Below are 18484 nucleotides of genomic sequence, written 5' to 3'. Positions count from 1 at the left end.
TACACCTAAATTTCGTGATTTGGGCATCCCCGACCGTATTATCGAAATGAAAGATTGACGCCCATCTTCTTTCAATAATACGGGTTTCCCCGCCCCTTCACCGGGACGTCCTGCGAGGATGTCCTCAGGAAAACTTGGGCACCCCTTTCGATTATGCCCCTCCACGTGTTAGCTGACAAAAGAAAAAGCCTGGACAAAGCCCAGCATTGAATATCCAAGAATAATGCCAGCGGCGGTCAGCAAAATGCTTACTGCTGCCAGCTGAAAATTGACTCCATAGTAACAAACGGGTCACTATTCAACCCATGATGATCAGTGTCTTTTTAAACGCCGGCTGCTGCAAGCTTTTCATACTTGTATATTTAGCACTGAATATTCAGGTATAACGTAGCTGCTATATTCAGACTAGCACCTGGATAACTACCTAAATAAAGTTATAACAGTATTTTGCTCTGCTAACTTTATCTGGATAGTTTCCTGGCTAGCAGACTAAATATTGGCATTAACCGAATAATTCCCGGCTCCACTCAGACTCCATCTGCAGACTGTCCCAGATAGTGCTGAGGCAGACTAACTTGATTTTCAGCAGTACTATCTAGGCAACTGTAGCTGAAATTAGGGTATGATCTGGTGAGCAGGACTGGTTAGGAGCCACTCCTACTCGTTAAGTCCCACTGATTATCGGGCTCATAGGAACCATGGAGCAATACAGAGGCATTATAGTATTTTCGGTCTTATCACCCTCTCTCTCCTTATAATTCCTGGCATCCTGTTTGCTTTTTTGGACGCCTCCACACACTGAGCAGAATATATCAGCGTATTATCTACAATGACACCTAGATCTTTTTCTTGAGTGCTGACCCCCAAGGTAGACCCTAGCATCAGGTAACTATGATTTGGACTATTCTTTCCAGTGTGCATCACTTTACATTTCTTCACATTAAATTTCATCTGCCATTTGGGTGCCCAGTCTTTCAATTTCCCAAGGTCTTCCTGCAATATTTCACAGTCCGCACGTGTTTCAACAACTTTGAATAGTTTTGTATCATCTGCAAATTTAATCATCTCACTTGTTCCGATTTCCATATCATTTATAAATATGTTAAATAGCACCGGTCCCAGTACAGGTCCCTGTGGCACTCCACTGTTCACCCTCCTCCATTGACAGAAATGACCATTTAAATTTACCCTCTGTTTTCTGTCCAATAACCAATTCCTAATCCACACCAGAACTTTGCTTCCTATCCCATGACTCTTTAATTTTCTCAGGAGTCTCTCATGAGGAACTTTATGCAAATCTAGATACATTACATCAACAGGCTTACTTTTATCCACTTGTTTATTCATGCCTTCTCAGAAATGAAGCAAATTGGTACATAAGTACATAAGTAATGCCACACTGGGAAAAGACCAAGGGTCCATCGAGCCCAGCCTCCTGTCCACGACAGTGGCCAATCCAGGCCAAGGGTACCTGGCAAGCTTCCCAAACGTACAAACATTCTATACGTTATTCCCGGAATTGTGGATTTTTCCCAAGTCTATTTAGTAGTGGTTTATGGACTTGTCCTTTAGGACACCGTCTAACCTCTTTTTAAACTCTGCCAAGCTAACCGCCTTCACCACGTTCTCCGGCAAGACTACCCTTGGCTGAACCCATGCTGAACCCATGCTGACCATTAAACCATGTTTGTCTACATGGTCCGTAATGTTTCCCATGCTAAAAAATAATTTTCTATTTCCTACTGTGGGTGGAGTTCCCGGTGGTAATCAGCAGCTCTGCCACATTGACGTGCATTGTGTGATTACTGCAGGAGTAGTACGTGAGCCCTTACTGCTAAGTAAATAGGTGGTGTTAAGGGCTCAGGCAGTAAATTGTAGTGTGCTACTTTTAATAATAGCCACAGCCTTTTACCGCCCCATTAAAAAATGCTTTTTTACCTGCTGTGGTAAATTAGCATGAAATCAGCGGGAAATTAACGCACAGTAATTTCATGCATCCAAACTAGCGCAATCCTCTTTTTACCACAGCTTAGTAAAACGGCCCCCAGGGGTCCTTTTGCAAAGATGCAGTAGAAAGTAGCCTTAGCATGTCCTTATGCAGGTTTTTCACGCACTATTGTCAATTTTCCATTTTCCAAATTAATGGTCATGTGATAATATTACCATTAGCATGCAATCACTATCAAAAATTAGTGTGTGAGCCTATTTTGAAGGCGGTAAGGGCTCACTCATTAATTCTGCACTAATAAGTTAGTATGCTGTAATATGGCTGCTCTAACTGATTCTCACTATCACATTCTAACATAAGAACATAAGACTAGCCATACTGGGCCAGACCAATGGTCTATCTAGCCCAGTATCCTCTTTTCCAAACAGTGACCAAGCCATGTCACAAGTACCTGGCAGAAACCCAAATACTCCATTCTACAATCCCAGGGCAAGCAGTTGCTTCCCACGTCTGCCTCAATAGCACACTATGAACATTTCCTCCAGGAATTTGTCCAAACCTTTTTAAAACCAAGGTACGCTAACCGCTGCTACCACATCTTCCGGTAAAGAGTTCCAGAGCTTAACTATTTGTTGTAAAAATATTTCCATTTAACTTCCTTGAGTTTCCCCTAGTCTTTGTACTTTGGAAAAATCGATTTACTTCTACTCATTGTACACCACTCAGGATTTTGTAGACATCAATCATATCTCCCCTCATCCATCTCTTTTCCAAGCTGAAGAGTCCTAACCTCTTTAGCTTTTCCTCATACAAGAGGAATTCCATCCCCAAACCTTTTCTAATTCTGCTATATCTTTTTTGAGATATGGCGACCAGAACTGAATGCAATACTCAAGGTGTGGACGCACCGTGAAGCGATACAGAGGCATTATAGTGTTTTTCGTCTTATTCACCATCCCTTTCCTAATAATTCCTAGCATCCTATTAGCTTTTTTGGTCACCATCGACCACTGAGCAGAAGATTCTCCACCCCCAGACATGCCTCCTCTAAGAAAAGTTTAAAAAACTGATTTAGCTCATGGTTTGCATGCACACATTGGGCTTTCCACAGGATGCTTCAGCGTGTCTCACAGGAAGCCATTTTAAGCATGGTAAGCACTTACCACAGATTAGTATAAAGATCCTTAAATCTTACCACCTGTTCTAAATCACTTATCCACTGCTTACAATTGGTTCAAACATCTGCTGTTAGATTGATTTTTAGATTATCTTGATTTGAGTCAATTCAATCTTATTACTCCAAACTTTATTGGTTACCTCTTGCTGAGAGAATTCGGTTTAAAATAGGTATTATCACCTTTAAAATTCTTACTGGGGAAATTCCTGACTATATGTAGAATGTAGGGGCCGATGATCAGAAGCAAATGCAGGCGCTAGAGGCTATTAGCATCATACTAGTGCCTGCGTTTGCTACCGCTCCATGATCAGAGCACCTGAATACGTGAAACAATGTACTCGTGGGCTCTGAATGCAATTAGCATGCAAATGCATGCAAAACAGGGGTCAGCACAAGTAGCATGCAAATGCATGCTAAACCTATTCATCCCCAATTATCAGTGACCAGCACGCCAAACATTGGTGCGCTGGACGTGGCATACCCTACGCCTGTTTGGAACTGGCATTAGGGTTTGCAGACCATTGTGGAAGAATGTTGAGCCCTGTCCAGCATGCATTTGCATGGTAGCAGGCCCCCATTCCCCCCAATAAAGCACCCCCCCGCAGGAACCGACAATCCGACTGACGATCTCCCCAAGGAACTGATGACTCGTCCGAAGATCCCTCCTCCCAGCGACAGGGGGCTGGAGGTCCTGCGGACCTCCAGTTCTCCTGACCCCCCCAACACAGGTTCAGAGGGGCTGGATATTGGGTGGCTCTCCAGCCCCCCTAACCCCCCCAGCATTGACAAGGTCCCAGGTGGTCCAGTGGGCCACGGTCAATCCCCCCTAACCCCCTACCTTGGGTTTGAGGAGGGAGGTGGTCTCCCTCCTCTTCCTTCAGCGCTGCATGGCGGCACCCAGCCCTGCCCAGTGTATCCTGGGATGTGCTGGATGGGGCTTCACACCATATAAGGGAGAAATGGCGGCACCCAGCCCTGCCCAGTGTATCCTGGGATGTGCTGGATGGGGCTTCACACCATATAAGGGAGAAACTCCCTTATACCTGTCACTGGGGGGTGCCCACTGGGCCACGAGGGACGTCTTTGAAATGCTGGGGACGGGGGGGGGGGGGGGGGACTGGAGACTCACCGGATCTCCAGCCCTCCCTGAACCTGTGTTGGGGGGTGTCAGGGCGACCAGAGGTCCACCGGACCTCCAACCCCCATTTTGCCTTGCTTGGGGCAGGGGTAGTTGGGGTCTGGTGGTCCCATGGACCTCCAGCCCCTGTGTTTGACAAGTGTGGGAGGATTGTGCCTGAAATCCTCCCACACTTCTACCCCATGATCAGAGAGAATTGTATGTTTAAATTTGTATGCAATTATCTCTGATCATAGGTGTGGTAAAGCCCTGCGCTGTTCCAGTGCTATTTTTAGGGTGCTGTTTGGAACAGCGCGAGGTTTTGATCATCTGCCCACTAGTATCTTTGTTACAAGGGTCCTCTACTAGATGCAATACTCGTAATCTTTTTCAACTAAGATTTCCAATGTATAAGAATTTTGAAATCAATTAAACATCTCACATTTTTTCTATATCAATCAGCTAACTTTTGGAACAGTTTACATTATTTTTGAGGCGTTGTACTCATTATCTTCAACTTAGAAAACATTTAAAAGCTCTTTTATTCTGCAAGGCGGGTTTATCCACTGCTTAGTATATGTTACTAGTTTGTTTTAATTATTTCTAGCTCCTGGTCCAGCTCTTGATTACTGCAATCCATCTTTGAACTGAATAGGTATAGGCAGAATATAAGACCTGGCATAAGATAATATAACATTCTAAAAATCTTGTGAATAAAAGTGTTTATTTTTCTATGAAAAACGTCATGTGAAGTTTGCGTACTATTCCAAGATAGACTATTCCATAGTTCGGCAGACTGGTAAGTAAAAGTGGAATTGAAAATTCTTTTATAATGCAGGGCCTTGATTTCAGGAAAATGCAATAATAAGTTGATTCTTATGGGCATAGTTATCAATGTGGGCTACTGTTAAGATGTATTATTTTCCATTATTTTGTGCTATTTCAGCACAAGTCCCATTTTATGCAATGAGACCTACAGGCTCATTTTCGAAAGAGATGGATGTCCATCTTTCGACATAAATCGGAACATGGACGTTCATCTCCCATGGATGTCCAAATCGGTATAATCGAAACCCAATTTTGGATATCTCTAACTGCAGTCCGTCAGAAGGACATCCAAATCTCAAGAAGGTGTGCCAGGGGTGTGTTCAAGGTGGGGCTTGGGCTTTCCTAAGACATGGACGTCTTTCAGCGATAATGGGACAAAACAAAGAAGTCCAAGACTAAAACTTAGATGTTTTGAGCTAGACCTGTTTTTATGAAAAATAGCTGCAGCAGGAATTGAACCCACTTCCCCAGGATCAAAGTCTGCTGCACTAACCACTAGGCTACTCATCTACTCCACAGAAAAGGTGCCCCAAATGACCAGATGACCACTGGAGAGGCTCGGGAATCACCTCCCCTTCCTCCCCCAAATCACAAAACATTTTTCCAACACAGCACTTTCAAAAGGAAAAGAGAGACTTTTTTTGTAGAAAATGACCTTTCCTGTTTTGATATTGGACGTTTTACAAAAAAACATCCACATTCAGACTTAGATGTCCTATCCAAAAATGCCCCTTGTGCATTTGACTTGCCCAAAGTCACAAGGAGCAGCAGTGGGAATTAAACCCATGTTGCCAGGATCAAAGCCTGCTGCATTAACCATTAAATCACTCCTCCTCTGTTTTGGACATCCTGCATTTGGATGTCATTGTGTTTGAAACTGGCCAAAAATCAAAGACATCCAAATCCAAGGACGTCCATATCTAAGGACATCCATGGTATTTTCGAAAACAAAGATGGACGTCCATCTTTTTTTGAAAATGACCTTTTCCCCGCCTCCACAATTCCAGGAATAACATGTATAGAATGTTTGTACGTTTGGGAAGCTTGCCAGGTGCCCTTGGCCTGGATTGGCCGCTGTCATGGATAGGATGCTGGGCTCGATGGACACTTGGTCTTTTCCCAGTGTGGCATTACTTATGTACTTATGAATTTGGACGTTTTAAAAAGACGTCCAATTCCAAACTTAGACATTTCTTTTGAAAATGCTCCTCCTAGTTACTAATAACTGAAATTAACTGTAAAATGAGATGTCATAATGGTAACCTCTGTTGATAACTTTCCTCCTTATTCTTCTAGGCACCAAGAAAAGTAATAGGTTTGTTACATATTGTGGTCCAGAACCTGCAAATCTACTATAATAAAACTCACCCTCAACGTTCTGAAGACAACGTTCTGAAGTCACTCAGTCACTCACTGAAGGGTTCATGGATTCATGGTGGTGAAGCCACAACACTGACCATGTCTCTCTGCCCCGCCCTCGCATGACAGACCAATCAGAAAAAACACCCTCAACATTCTGAAACACAAAGGACCATCACAACACCGTTCCCAGGCAACACTAGGCAACGTAAGATGGACCAATCAGAGGAAACTACATGCCAATAAGGGAGGAGCATTCCCCAGCAGAATGGCTCATTATCTGGGCAGCACAGAGAGCACAGAACCACCGCTGGAACGAGAGAAGAATATTCCTGCTGTGGGTATGTGCAAAAATAGACCGGGGGAGGAGGGGGGGAAGAAATTTTTAAATGCCTAATGCCAGTACTGAAGAGTACCAGAGAGCCTATAGAACAGACTATATTTGGGATCGCTTGACATGGAGTCAGAGGAGCCGGAAAACAACGTGCCCATCACCATCTGGGACGTGGGCGAACAGGACAAGCTGCGGCCCAGCTGGAAGGATTACCCGCGACCCAGCCAGCAGCAAACAGTGACCAAGGAAGGGGGGAGGAGTACTCCTTCCCTGCCTAGGAATCGCTGGAGACTGGCTGCCAAACTAACGAAACAACCGCACACCGACGCACCACCTCCATCATTCGAAAGGCATCCACTCTTTCTTCAACAGAAATGCAAACTAATAATAAAAAACAAACAAAGAATACATGGTTTCTCAGGCGGCTGCAGGTAACTCCCCACCCCCTTCCTCTTCCCCTTTTGCCGAAGCGGCCAAGGACGTGCCCAACCATCCCCAACCTCAGGCAAGCTGTCTCCCATCTCGGGGATTCCCCGAGCACCCGGAAAAAGACGGTGCTGATTCCTGCAGCGCATAAATGTTCCAGCATTCCCCTGCAGCCGGCCTGAAATGGACCAAACATACCGGATCACCCCCCGACGGCCCGAGACCGTGCTCTTCTCCCTTCTGCCAACTTAAAACAACCATCCCCGTCCTCAGGCAAGCCATCACCCACCTCCAGGATGCCCAGAACCCCAGGCCAATGGAAAAAGATGGCGCTGCTTCCAACAGCACATTTCTCTTCCAGCATTCCCCTACAGCAGCCCTGAAACGGCCAAACAATACCGACAGACAAAGAACGTGCTCCTCTACCTTCCACCCATCTAAAACAACACTGCTGCCTCAGCACAACACAAAAAAAAACATGGAAAAAAAAAACAACACTCAACAAAGGCTGACCTCCCTACAACCACATTTACATTTCACCAACAGAAAGACCCCCCTCCACAAACCTCCTTGACAGACAAAACCACACACACACACACAATACAACAGAAACACACCCTCAAAGCCACACACCAATCCAACCCACTTTGCCAGCACAGCACAGCACATCCCCCAACCCCCAAGCAAAAAACAAAATAAAACAAAAAAAGACACACATCAACAACCTGCACACACACCGCACCCTCACACACTCACACACACACACACACACACACAAAATAACTCTGTGACACATACACACACACACACAAAAACACATGCTAGCGCCCGTTTCATTGGTTTCGGAAACGGGCCTTTTTTACTAGTATTTTATAAATCATGCACATCAATTTAAAATCAATTTAAGACTGTACCGATAACCAGTGCAATTGAATCAGTTATGGAGCTGCTCTGTTGTATTTTCAGTATGTTTTTACATATGTACAGGGCAATTCTATAACAAGGTGCCTATTTTAAAAAGTCTGTGGCCCATGAAATGGCAACCTATAAATACTGAAACATCAGGACATCATCATATTGGCTTCATCTCCTTCCTTCAAACTGGTTCCCAGCATTCTAATGTCCTATCAGAAAGCATGTCATATACTTACTACTACTACTACTACTTATCATTTCTATAGTGCTGCTAGATGTACGCAGCGCTGTACACTTGAATATGAAGAGACAGTCCCTGCTCGACAGAGCTTACAATCTAATTATATGCTTCCTTTCACTATTTATGTCAAGTTTTTTTTAAAGAATTTCTTGATTTACCTTTGCTCTTTGGTTCTGGAACCAAACCTGTACAACTCGAACACTTAACCCCGTCTCTGCTGCCAGTGTTTCTCTTACCTTCGAAAAAGAAAAATAATGATACATTATTCATGTAATGGAGTAGCCAAACTTCCACCTCCACTAAGACCAAGAAAAGAATCAATGAGCATAAATTACTGCACAAGAGACAGGTTGGATATTAGATAGACCTCTCACTATTTTTATCTTCAGGTAAAAAGAGTCACAAAGCTGGGGCAAGGATGGTGTGAAAAATAAAAAATGTATAGATTTGATTTTCATATCGCTACATGTATTTTTCCATGGGTATTTTTGTATGTATGTACCTTAATTTCAAAGTGACACTATCCTGCTTATAATCGAATGAGAAAAACGCCCAAGTTCTGACCTAAATCGGGAGATGGACGTTTATCTCACAAAAATGAATAATGCGGTATAATTGAAAGCCGAACTTGGACGTTTTCAACTGCACTCCATCGCAGAAGCGTACAAAGTTGACGAGGGCGTGTCGGAGGCGTGGTGAAGGCGGGACTGGGGCATGGTTATCACCCAAACAGAGATGGGTGCCTTTCTCCAATAATGGAAAAAAAAGTATGCGTTTGTAGCTAGAATTTAGGGCACTTTTCCTGGAACCTGTTTTTTCACGAATAAGGCCCCAAAAAGTGCCCCAAATGACCAGATTACCCCCAGAGGGAATCGGGGATGACCTCCCCGACTCCCCCAGTGCTCACTAACCCCCTCCCTCCACAAAAAATGATGTTTCACAACTTTTTATTTTCACCCTCAAATGTCATACCCACCTCCCTGGCAGCAGTATGCAGGTCCCTGGAGCAGTTGTTAGGGGGTGCAGTGGACTTCAGGCAGGTGGACCCAGGCCCATCCCCCCCTACCTGTTACAATTGTGCTGCTTAATGCTTAGTCGTCCAACCCCCCCAAACCCACTGTACCCACATGTAGGTGCCCCCCTTCACCCCTTAGGGCTATAGTAATGGTGTAGACTTGTGGGCAGTGGGTTTTGAGGGGGATTTGAGGGGCTCAACACACAAGGGAAGGGTGCTATGCACCTGGGAGCTCTTTTACCTTTTTTTTTGTCTTTGTAAAAGTGCTCCCTAGGGTGCCCGGTTGGTGTCCTGGCATGTGAGGGGGACCAGTGCACTACGAATCCTGGCTCCTCCCACGAACAAATGCCTTGGATTTATTCGTTTTTGAGCTGGGCACTTTCATTTTCCATTAACGCTGAAAAACAAAAACACCCAGCTCACAAATTGTCGAATAAAACATGGACGTCTATTTTTTTCGAAAATACGGTTCGGTCCGCCCCTTCACGGACCCGTTCTCGGAGATAAACGCCCATGGAGATAGACGTTTTCATTCGATTATGCCCCTCCACATGGTATAAGGGTAAATGAAACATTCAGAAATCTACGCTAAGTAAATATTTTCCCCCCTCAAAATATTTAAAGGGAACAATCATCAAAGCAACATGTAACAGTAGCATAGTAAATTGCAGCAGATAAAGTCCTGAATGGTCCATCCAGTCTGCCCAACAGTCTCACTCATTATTAATTAATGATTAAACCAACAATGAATGTGATATAAAATACTTCATCATGGTCTTTCTTGGGCATTTCTCAGATATAGACCATAGAAGTCCGCCCAGCACTGTCATTATGTTCCAACTACCAGAGTTGCTGCCAAAGCATTTCCAGCCTATCTGAATCCGTCTTGTCATTTGCAGGACACAGACCGCAAATTGACTGCACTGGTGCAAACCCCACAGGTACATTTTACCTATGTTGTTTACATTGAAAAGTCAAGCTACACAGATAATATTATCTTAACTATTGCCCCAGAAAAATTACCAGGAGAAATTGCACCTGCTTTTCTGCATGTAATCGGTCATTCTTACTATATAAAATATTGAATATTGTTGCATAGTCCACCCTCTCCCTGCCCCCATCAAATCTCCAAGCAATGTAGATAATTTTGCCCATATAAGGGGGGGGGGGGTTAGTTTTTAAAGTTTTTTTTGGACATGGGAATGGCTCTGGAAATTGCCCTCAAAGTACATAAAAATAAAACCAATTGAGTTATTTTAAGAAAGGGATAAAAATAAACTCTGGGTTAGATATATTAACCTATGTTTAATATATTAAGACATTTTATTGCCATTTGACATGTTATTAGTTAATAGGCCCAAATTACTCAGGTTAGAAAATATAGTCCTGTGTCTGAACCCAAGCAAAGCTTCAAAATCTACAGTATAAGACTATAACAAGATAAGAATAGCCATACTGGGTCAGAACAATTACTGTGTTGTTTTAATATTTACTGTGCAGACAATCAGGCTTATTTTTGAAAGAGAAGGGCGCCCATCTTTCGACACAAATAGGGAGATGGGCATCCTTCTCTTAGTGTCGCCTAAATCGGCATGATTGAAAGCCGATTTTGGGTGTTCCCAACTGCTTCCCGTCGCGGGGACAACTAAAGTTCCCAGGGGCGTGTCGAAGGCATAGCGAAGGTGGGACTGGGGCATGCCTAACAGATGGGCATCCTTGAGTGATAATGGAAAAAAGAAGGGCGGCCCTGACGAGCACTTGGGCAACTTTACTTGGCCCATTTTTTGTTACGACCAAGCCTCAAAAAGGTGCGCGAACTGACCAGATGACCACCGGAGGGAATCAGGGATGACCTCCCCTGACTCCCCCAGTGGTGACTAACCCCCTCCCACCCTGAAAAAAACAACTTTAAAAACTTTTTTTGTCAGCCTGAAATGTCATACTCAGGTCCATCGCAGCAGTATGCAGGTCCCTGGGAGGGGAGGTATGTATGTGTCAGCGGAAGCATAGTGAAGACGTGGACGTCCTGAACTGCCCCCCCCCCCAACAGGGACAGCCAAAGTTCAAGGGAGTGGAGGAGTGGCCTAGTGGTTAGAGCACTGGTTTTACAATCCAGAGGTGGCCAGTTCAAATCCCACTGCTGCTACTTGTAATCCCAAGTCCAAATAAATAAAGGGGGCATCAGAGGCATGGACATTCTTCTCACAGAGACATCCAGGCATGGACATCCTTCTCACAGAAACATCCACATTTTGGACATCCTAAACTGCTGTTGAAGGGACAGAGGCATAGCGAAGGACGTCCTTCACCCATACTCTAAAAAAAACAAAAAAACACATCCCTGATGAGCATCTGGACTTGTATTTTTCTAAGGTTGTAGATGGCAATTTATTTAAGGTTGTAGGCGGCTATTATACAAGCAGCTTGTCTGCATGTATGAAGCTGTCTTTGGCATGCGCAGAGCAACCACGCATAATGCTTGGCTGCTCTGCACTGGCTTCCCCTTGAACAACCTCTTTTGGCGTTACATGTTAAAACATATACCTTGATATTTGGCACCATTTGCTAATGGGATATCATCACTGAATATCAGCGTATTACACCGATCGCTGCTATTATCTGGATAGCAGTGATACTCGCTTTATCCTGAATTACCTGGATAGTTATTCAGATACCAGAGCTGAATATCACCACTAATCAGATATTTTCTGCCTCTGACCCTGACCACCCCTATACAGTTCAGAAAGCACCAGGGCGGTTTCAACGTTGCTACTAATTGGGTTTCTGCCAGGTAATTGTGACCTGGATTGGCCACTGTTGAAAGCAGGATGCTGGGCTAGATGGACCATTGGTCTGACCCAATATGGCTAGTCTTATGTTCAGATATATTGGGGAAAGAGGAAAAGATAGGAATGGAATTGGTAGACTGAAAGATGCTGAGAATAGCTGTATGGAAAGTGATGAGGAGAAAGTAAATGTGTTAAACAAATACTTCTCTTTGGTGTCCACAAAAGAAAATACTGGAGAAGGACTGCGGACGGCTGCCAAGGGGATATCTAGGAATGGATATTGCACCGTTAACGGAAGAAAGCATTTATAAAAAACTGGAAAATCTGAAAGTGGACAAAGCTATGGGACCAGATGGGATACATCCTGGAATACTGAGGGGACTCAGAGAAATCCTGGTGGGACCTCTTAAGGATTTATTTAATAGATCTTTAGAAATGGGAGAGCTTCCACAGGATTGGCTATGAGCGGATGTGGTCCCTCTTCACAAAAGCGGGGACAGGGAAGAAGTGGGAAACTACAGGTTGGTAAGCTTCATGTTGGTGGTAGGAAAAATAATGGAGTCGCTGCTGAAGGAGAGGAGGATTAACTTTCTAGAATCCAACTGGTTGCAGGATCCGAGGCAGCATGACTTTACCAAAGGAAAATCCTTCCAAATGAATCTGATTAATTTCTTTGACTGGGTGACCAAAGAACTGGATGACGAACATGTGCTAGATGTAATCCATTTAAATTTCAGCAAAACCTTTGATACAGTTCCTCATAGAAGATTCGTGAGTAAGCTGAGAGGGCTCAACTTAGGACCCAAAGTGGTGAACTGGATTGGAAACTGGTTGACCAACAGGTGGTAGAGGGTGGTGGTAAATGGATTCCACTTGGAGGAAAGGAAGGTCAGTACTGGGGCCGATTCTGTTTAATATATTTGTGAGAGACATTGCTGACATGTTGGACGGAAAAGTTTGCCTTTTAGCAGATGACATGAAGATAGCCAATACAGTGGATACCCTGGAGGAGTAGAATCCATGAGAAGAGATGGTCAAAAGTCTGGCAGTTAAAATTTAATCAATACACTAAATTTCTGGAAGGAACTTAAATAACTACCTGAGTCTAACTTATATTTAGAACTATACTCAGATCCTACCCAATTATCAATCAACTCCAATTCAACACAATCTAACCTCCCACAGAGATAGTATTAATGTGCTCAGTCCATACCCATTTCAACACTGCCACATATTCCCTTGGGGATATAATGGTTGGAGTGGGTACGGACTGAGCACATTAATAGTATCTCTGTGGGAGGTTAGATTGTGTTGAATTGGAGTTGATTGATAATTGGGTAGGATCTGAGTACATTTCTAAAAATAAAGTTAAAATTTAATGCCAAGAAGTGCAGAGTGATGCACTTAGGGTGCAGAAATCCAAAGGAGATGCACCAGATAGGAGGAGAGAGATGAATAAGCACAGCTCCTTTCTTCTGCTGGTTATACTCCTCTCTTTGCAGCCTAGTATCTTGCTGGCTGTGGCTACCATCTTGTCGCATTGTTTAGTCACCTTGAGATCCTTGGACACCAAAACCCTAAGGTGACTAAACAATGTGACAAGGTGGTAGCTAACTTACAGGTCTTTACCTGCCATCGTCTACTATGTTACTTCATATTCATAGGTAAACATAATATGAAGGGAGAGAGATATAAGAATCCTAAGATGTATTTTAGTAATAAGGGTTTTCAGCCACAATAAATCCAAACAATAACAACTGAAATCACCTAACGTGTCACCTATACGTTTAGAACCATGGCTGCCATATATCCAGAAATCAAAGGTGTAATGCTTTCAAGTCAACTACTGTTATAATATTAGGGGTGTTCTGGGCAACTTTTTTTTTTTTTACCACTCCCACCTCCTACAGCAACTTTTCAGGTACAGCTGACAGTATCAGTCAGAACATGCAGTGAGGAGGACTTGTTTGTATTCATCATTCAAATGCTCTACAGAGTAGATTTGATATCAAGTGAGGTCAAAATTCAGAGTGTTTTGTGAATTAGGAAATATGCAGATTGTACTCATAATGTACATGAGGAATATAATAGTAGATCAGTAATACTAGCTGTACTTTTTTTGTTGCTATTATCTTGTATATACTTTATCCCCAACTAGTTAAGACTATTGGAGTAGGAATAATCTGATACAGTATTGAACTGTTACTCAGAAGAAAGTATGGGATTTGTGTTCATGATTCTTCTTGTGCTATTCTCTCTCTCTTTCTCTCTCTGTGCTTCTGGGATCCAGTTGAAAACATTTGTCTTGGTCTGGCTTTCCTGTTCAACCTACCTTCCTACATGGTTTGGAGGAGACTTCAAATGAAGCTTTGAATGCTCTTCTCTGCTGTGTCGTCAAAATTGTTCTGGGTCGCTTTGGGCGTTTGTTATCTTTGCAATCTTCTACTCCTTTCCCTGTACCATGTTCTGCTTTGCATAGACTTCCTTCATCATCACTTTTACCTGTAGGGATCAGAAAGGTCATTAAATATACTCTATTGGCAAAAAACAAAACAAAAAAAAAAACCACCCATACCTCAAGGTAGTTAGTGTGGAATTTAGAAATAAAAATCTATGGAGATGGTAATGATTGCATGATATGGGTATTCTTTGGTAGAAAAACTTCTTTGTTGGTCTTAAATAATAGTTATTTTTATATTCACTCTGTGCTATAGTATCAGTCGGTGGCCTTTCAGGTGCAGTACACATTAAACCTTCAGAAAACTGGAAACAGGATGCTGGGCTAGATGGACCTTTGGTCTGTCCCAGTATGGCAATACTTATGTAACTTCTTTTTAGGCTGTGACATTTTTTGCCTCACCATATAAAGAGATGTTAAACACCTGGTCATAACAAAATAAATTACTTCCTCTTTCTCTGAGTCTCCTTGGAGACATATCTGAAGATTCTATCTTTAATATTCATAATGTTCAGAAAACATAAAGAATATTCAAAGAATACATTATCTGAGCTAAAAGTCAATGTAATTATCATTGTCCGTGGCACAATCAGTTCAGAATTAGATTGTTATAACAAGCTGAAACATCTAACATATCCATAACTTGAGGGTCTCAGGACTTTACTTCAGACTCAGCATTTTTGAAGATGGCAAATAACAAAAATCAGGTGACCAATGAAAGTGAATCAGCAGGGAATTCATAACCTTACTTAAATATCTCTAATCTATATATTCAGCAGTTATAGAAAACAGTCTAGGAAAATTGAATCAAACAAAGATTACAACTTCTGGAAGCATTTTCCAAAATCTCCAACTAGATTTGAGTCTAACACAAAAGGATTCAATAGTGACATTGGCTTTATCATTCATATAAGGTCTTTTATCTGTAAAGTATTACTACCTCATTATCTCTATCCCCCATCTCTTTTCACTGAGTTGTACTAACATATGCAGATAACCTAAGACCTAGCTGAGTTTGCACTATTTAAACCCACTGTAACTGCATCATTTCTTCACTGACATAATGAAAAGAACTCTTGAAAGCATGCCAAAGATACATTGTTAGTCCAATAAAAAAGTATCATCTACAACTTGGTTGATGTCCCTTTTCCCAAAAACAGTATCCAAGGAAGTTTCCAAAGCCTAAGTTCTTGCAATATTCCCTTCTGCCATCTCCATATGATCAATGAGTTGAGCAATATCAGAGGCATTTGTATTCATTTTTAAATCATTGTCATGCAAATTTTAACTAAGCAAGTTAATTTAAGGAGCTAAAAGACTTAGGAATTTGAGGACTTGAGGAACTTGAGATCACACCAGGGTGACACTTATGTGGGAAAAGCACTTTGCAAGAGCACTGCATCAATGACTTTATGGTGAGAATACAATCAAGGAATGTAAGATCTTTGAAGCTAAAATGATGAAATATTTTGCCAGACAGGACTTAACAAAGATCTGGGTTTCTTATCACATTATAACCCATAAAATTATACTGCTTTGCCACCCTTTGATCACCCATGCATTTTTCTCTGTTTCTCACCCCCACCCCTACCTTTCCCTATGAGAATGTCACTAGAATGCTTTTATGTTGCACATATATATTCTGATATTTGTCATCACTTGCTCATTTCTGATCTGAAGAAGGCATTGCCTTCAAAGGCTAATCCAAAAATATATTGCTAGTCCAATAAAAAAGGTATCTAATTTTCTTATTTTGTTCTATTTATATTTACTACATTAGAAACTTGAGATGAACCTGAAAATCTAGGTGTAGCAATCTCCTCAGAAGGCAAATTCTCCAAAGCTGCTGAATAGTTTTAGGCTGGTGACTCTTCTGCCTCCTCTGCAGTCAGAAATTCATTGGCACTTCCTTGTTCCTCTGATGCTCATTGCAAATAACATGACACCTCGGGTCCTGTTCTGCTGTCTCTCCCCCTTGTGAAGCCTCTGCGTAGGTGTCAGTCAGTACCTGACCAGCCAGGGCAGTTGGAGTGCCTTCCATTTGTGTCTGCTGTGGAGGTACCCTCTGCTTTGGACTGTAGGAGGTCTCAAGGCCTCAAGTCTCCACCAGTGCTCCCATATCTGATGATGGTTCCAGTGGGCAACTACTAGATCTTGCCTCCTGTACCCCAAGGGCACTGTACAAAGCTATGTATGGGTTCAATTTGAGGTATGGCACCAGATTCCAAGGAAAAGTCCTGCAACTTAACCATTTAGGCAGAATTCACCTCTGCAAGCAGCGATTTTGTTTTTTATTTATAAAGGCAATTCTGTAACTGGGCATCTGCATTTATGCTGTTTCAGCACCTTTCTTTTTCGTTCCTCAGTGTTTAGTACTTTATTTGACTGCTCTTTTGCTGTTCTGGCACCTTTTTTTCTGGTGGTCCTTTCCAGATCTCCTCTTCGTTGTGCATCAGCCTTTCTTCTGATATTCTTCTCAAGGTGTCCTCTTTCTACTTCTCTATCTGTATCAGCTCTTAATTGTTTTATGGTGTTTCACTCACAGTACATACTTTGATGTTATTTATTCAATTAGAAATATTCATTTCCATCAGTTACATTTTTCCAATGTTCCCTCTTTCTTCCAGTGTTTGGCATGCTGTCTTTGTGAACCCTACATTCAATATTTAAATTGATAGGGTTCACAAAGACAGCATGCCAAACACTGGAAGAAAGAGGGAACATTGGAAAAAAGTAACTGATGCAAATGAATATTTCTAATTCCCCACAGTTGTATACTGCATTATATTCTTTTTGTGTTCATGGGTCTACTAATTTAATTCCCTTAATTTTTTTCAGTTAAATTTTATGGTCTGTCTCCTACTGCAGTGAATCTATGAACAGGTTTGCTAGGGCCTATAACTATACTAGGAATAGAAACATGGGGAGTCCTGCCTGGTTAATTCACTTGTGTCAGCTATCTACAGATATTCAGGGGCATATATCCAGCTACAGCAGCTGATTATCGTTTATTAGTTAAATATACCATAACATATTGCAAGCAAATCAGAACAGTTCACAAAGTGGAGGAGTGGCCTAGTGGTTAGGGTGGTGGACTTTGGTCCTAAGGAACTGAGTTTGATTCCCACTTCAGGCACAGGCAGCTCCTTGTGACTCTGGGCAAGTCACTTAACCCTCCATTGCTGCATTGAGCCTGCCATGAGTGGGAAAAAATGCAGGGTACAAATGTAACAAAAAAAAAAATACAATAAAAGCAATTCATTATTAAAATAGCTCCAGTTTAAAATAGGAAAGAAGACTAACATACCTTTCATCCAAAAGAAACACTGCAAAACATCCTAACATTCATATTATAAACCAAACAAGTAGAGCAGTTTTAAGTCCAATTGCAGGGTTCTATGCAAAAACTTTAAAGGAAGATTTAAGCGTAAGAGCCAAAAGCTAGTCGAAAGTAATACGCCTTTAAAGCAGCACAGAAAAGGGGATAAGACCTTTTCAGTCTAATTAGTTGTGGCAGTGAGTTCCACAATGCACACACCACCCCTTGCCAGGGCCACCGAGAGACTGAACCAGGCCCGGGACAGGGGCGCCACCCCACCCCCCATGATCATTGCTGTTGCCACCCCTCCCCCCATAATCATCATCCACTGCCACCTCACCACGACTGTCGCCGCTGCCACAATTCAAATACCTTGGCTGGCAGGGATCCCGAGGCTCCGCCAGCAGAAGACATCTTTCTCCAGCGCTGAATCTTCACTCTGCCAATTGCCTGCCCCCGCGGCTGCTTTTTCTCTCAGGGCATGCTTGGTTTCAAAACTGAGCATGCGCGCTTGAGAGGAAAAGCAGCTGCTCAGTAAGCAATGGGCAGAAGAGCAGC

General features: G+C 42.6%; 1 protein-coding gene across 1 annotated transcript in view; it reads right to left on the bottom strand.

Moving 5' to 3' along the window:
• Positions 1 to 18484, bottom strand: part of LMX1A (LIM homeobox transcription factor 1 alpha) — a 210231-nt gene that overhangs the window by 15371 nt on the left and 176376 nt on the right. Inside the window, exons 4-5 of the mRNA XM_030206581.1 lie at positions 14482 to 14651; positions 8504 to 8581 (exon numbers count right to left, since the gene is read on the bottom strand). Coding sequence (XP_030062441.1) covers positions 8504 to 8581; positions 14482 to 14651 — 248 coding nt within the window. The remainder of the gene's footprint in view (positions 1 to 8503; positions 8582 to 14481; positions 14652 to 18484) is intronic.

This window comes from Microcaecilia unicolor, chromosome 6 (genome assembly GCF_901765095.1).
Source record: "Microcaecilia unicolor chromosome 6, aMicUni1.1, whole genome shotgun sequence".
In the NCBI taxonomy this organism is placed as follows: Eukaryota; Metazoa; Chordata; class Amphibia; order Gymnophiona; family Siphonopidae; genus Microcaecilia; species Microcaecilia unicolor.
Note: the sequence above shows the minus strand (reverse complement) of the source record. Positions and strands in the feature narration are given on the sequence as shown.